We start from the raw sequence: 2,900 nt of genomic DNA, 5'->3' as shown, positions 1-2,900 counted from the left end.
CTTAGGTAACTTACCACTTTCTTTTTTCAACATTAAAGAAACTAATAATCCAATTCCTATTTTAACTCTTGACATGCTGGAATGAGTTACAGGTTTATAAATGCTGTTCTAATGGCTGACAAGGATTTGGCTCTAATCTGGTAAATGAAAATGTCATGAAAAAAAAATAATTGAAGAGTTATGAAGAAAAAGTGCAATACTCTGAAGGATGGATTTTAAAATAATCAGTGTATTTTCAGACATTCGGTCCCATACTGGAACAAAATACCACTGACAATAATTCCTTGAGAAAATGATTTTTCTAAATAGATCCATATAAACCAGGCTGAGTAATTAAGAGGGAAAATGCATTTAATTAGTATTAGACTGAGTATCATCCAGAAAAGGTGTACTGTAAAAAATGATTTGAATATTAATTGACTTCTAGTAACGTTAGTGTTGTAAATACTTGTATTATAGTGAGGTAGACAGTTTCAAAAAAAAAACTCTCCATTAGACAGACTTAAAATTTTGTAATAATATTTAAGAAAATGATAACATTATGAAAGAATGAAATATCTGATGAATGCTTAACTTTGTACAACTCGAATATAAACTTTAAAAATAGAAATTATAACATTTGAGTGCATATAACGTTTTGTACATTAAGATGAATTGCATGCTGTCCATTTCCTCTTTGCACTTTCAGTCACCTTAAATAAACAAATATATACAGCCTTAACAGAACAACAGTGCATCCAAAGCAAATGTGCATTTTAAATTATTTCTCCTGGCCAAGTCCTTTTTTTTTTTTTCACTCAGCATTTTATATTACCATTTATTATCATTCCCACCCTTCCTTTGACAGTTTGTAGTTCTCTGAACCAAACAAGCAACAGGTTTAAATCGGGAAAGAGCAAAACCACTTAGGAAAAACCAAAACTTGTGTTAATGGTTGGTGTAAGTTCCCTTGTTTAAACCATTTCATGGTCAAAGATGAGGAGGAAGGTAACTCTTCAAAGGGTTTACTCACAGGCAATGTTTGAAAGTAATACTGGTACAGGCTGGGGGAAAGTTCATGTCTCTGACTATCTGAAAATGGGTATTTCAATTTCACCGTGTGCGCTCACCTGCTTCCTTCTGGAAGGTGAATCCCATCCACCTCTGCCTCCTTCCTTCCTGCCTGTTCCCCACGTCCCACCAGGAGCACAGTGTAACATGTGGCTCCTTTCACAGTTTCTCATTACTAAGTTTTAAAAACATTGCCTAACTGGTAATTACAATCTGAAACAATTCTTTTGGGGGAGCCCTAGGCTATTGCTGACTGGTAATCTTTCAGGAATGTCAGAGAGAGGGGAGAGAACACAGATTTTGAAGAAACCTCAGAGATAGGGACTGTGTCCCCTTTTATCTGTCCCTTCCATGTTCCTGGCCTGTCCCTTTGTCCCCATCCTCCCGAGGGACCCACCGTCTCCCCTCCTGCTGTGGCCCTTCTACTTCTTGGGTCCTCTTGCCATGGTCTGTACCTTTCACCTTAATTATATCAGTGTCGTTCCCCACCCCTACCCATTTCTTTTTATCTGGGAAATCATTTTCTCCTTAGAAAGGGATGTCTGAATTTTGGCAAATTCTGTTTAAAAGAATCGATTTGAAACACATCAGGAAGAGCTTTGGAGTGGTACCTCCAGCCTGGGCTAATGCACCTTGGTGTCAGTCCCCGTCAGAGGCAGGCCTTGTGGTTTTTCATTATCCTGCAGGGGGTTCCATTTGGACTAATTCTTGTCATTCCATCCATACCAACTCCCCTTTCCCCCACCAGAAAATGCAACAGTAAAGGCAGCGACCTGAGCCCTCAGGAGTGAGATGGGGGTGGCCAATTCCCGGCACTGGGAGAGGCCAGGGCAGAGCTGGTAAACTCACGGGTGTACACAAGAGCGTGAAAGAAAAAGGCGCTCTTGAACCCACCTCTCTCAAAGCTCTCCTAAAGGCAGGACCCTTCCTGATTTTCTATTCCTTTGGTCAATTCCCCTACCTAACACTTTCTGCTCTGGAGGTCACAAGACATGGACTATGACAGAGACAGAAAGACCCCGCGTTCTTTACACAAGTGGAAAACAACCAAACCAAGATGTGGTCAAAGATGATTCTTCCTCCCACATTGTTTCCCTTTTTAAATTACTACTTTTTCAATCCCTGGAGCAGTTGAGAAACAGGTCTGCGTCTCTCCTCCCCCGATCTCCTATCAAAACCTGTAAGACACAAAGAAATCCAAAGCCACAATAATAAAGAAAAAAAAAATCCTCCTTGGCTTGTTTTTCCAGGGTGGCCGAACAAGGTGTGAAAATCCGTATCTCCCTCTGGGCTGGCAGGTGGAAGTTTCTGGGAAGGCTGCGCTCCCTTCTTTCTCAGCCTGCTCTCACGACCAGGCTGTCTCCCCACCCTCCGCCTCTCTGCAGGCCAGGTCTCCTCTGCCGTCCCGGGCCGAGGCGGCGGCGAGAAAGGCGCCGCTACCTGCAGCCGCACGACTCCACCACCATGTCCTCGTACTGCTTGTAGACCACGTTATTGCCCGCGTCGATGTACAGGATGCTGATGGGAGTCAATTTGGTGGGCACGCAGCAGCTGGGCGGGGTGGAGCCGGGGTCCATGGAGTTCATCAGCGTCTGGATGATGGCGTGGTTGGTGGGTTCCAGGTGCGAGCGCAGCGGGAAGTCGCACACCCCCTCGCAGTGATAGGCCTCGTACTCCAGGGGCGCGATAATCCAGTCGTCCCAGCCCAGCTCCTTGAAGTTCACGTGCAGGGGCTTCTTGCTGCAGCGCAGCCTGGACTTCTTGCCGTGCCGCTTGCCGTGGCGGCTGGCGAAGGCCGTGCGCCGCCGCCGCCGACCGGGGGAGGGCAGCCAAGGCCCGGCGTCCGGGGC

At 45.3% G+C, this 2,900-nt stretch overlaps 1 protein-coding gene across 1 annotated transcript in view; it reads right to left on the bottom strand.

Moving 5' to 3' along the window:
- Window positions 1-2,486: 2,486 nt before the first annotated feature.
- Window positions 2,487-2,900, bottom strand: part of GDF6 (growth differentiation factor 6) — a 16,592-nt gene continuing 16,178 nt past the window's right edge. The window contains exon 3 of the mRNA XM_008568369.1: window positions 2,487-2,899. Within this exon, the coding sequence (XP_008566591.1) occupies window positions 2,487-2,899 (413 nt within the window). The remainder of the gene's footprint in view (window position 2,900) is intronic.

Source organism: Galeopterus variegatus, unplaced genomic scaffold, assembly GCF_000696425.1.
Source record: "Galeopterus variegatus unplaced genomic scaffold, G_variegatus-3.0.2 Scaffold23, whole genome shotgun sequence".
Taxonomy (NCBI): domain Eukaryota; kingdom Metazoa; phylum Chordata; class Mammalia; order Dermoptera; family Cynocephalidae; genus Galeopterus; species Galeopterus variegatus.
Note: the sequence above shows the minus strand (reverse complement) of the source record. Positions and strands in the feature narration are given on the sequence as shown.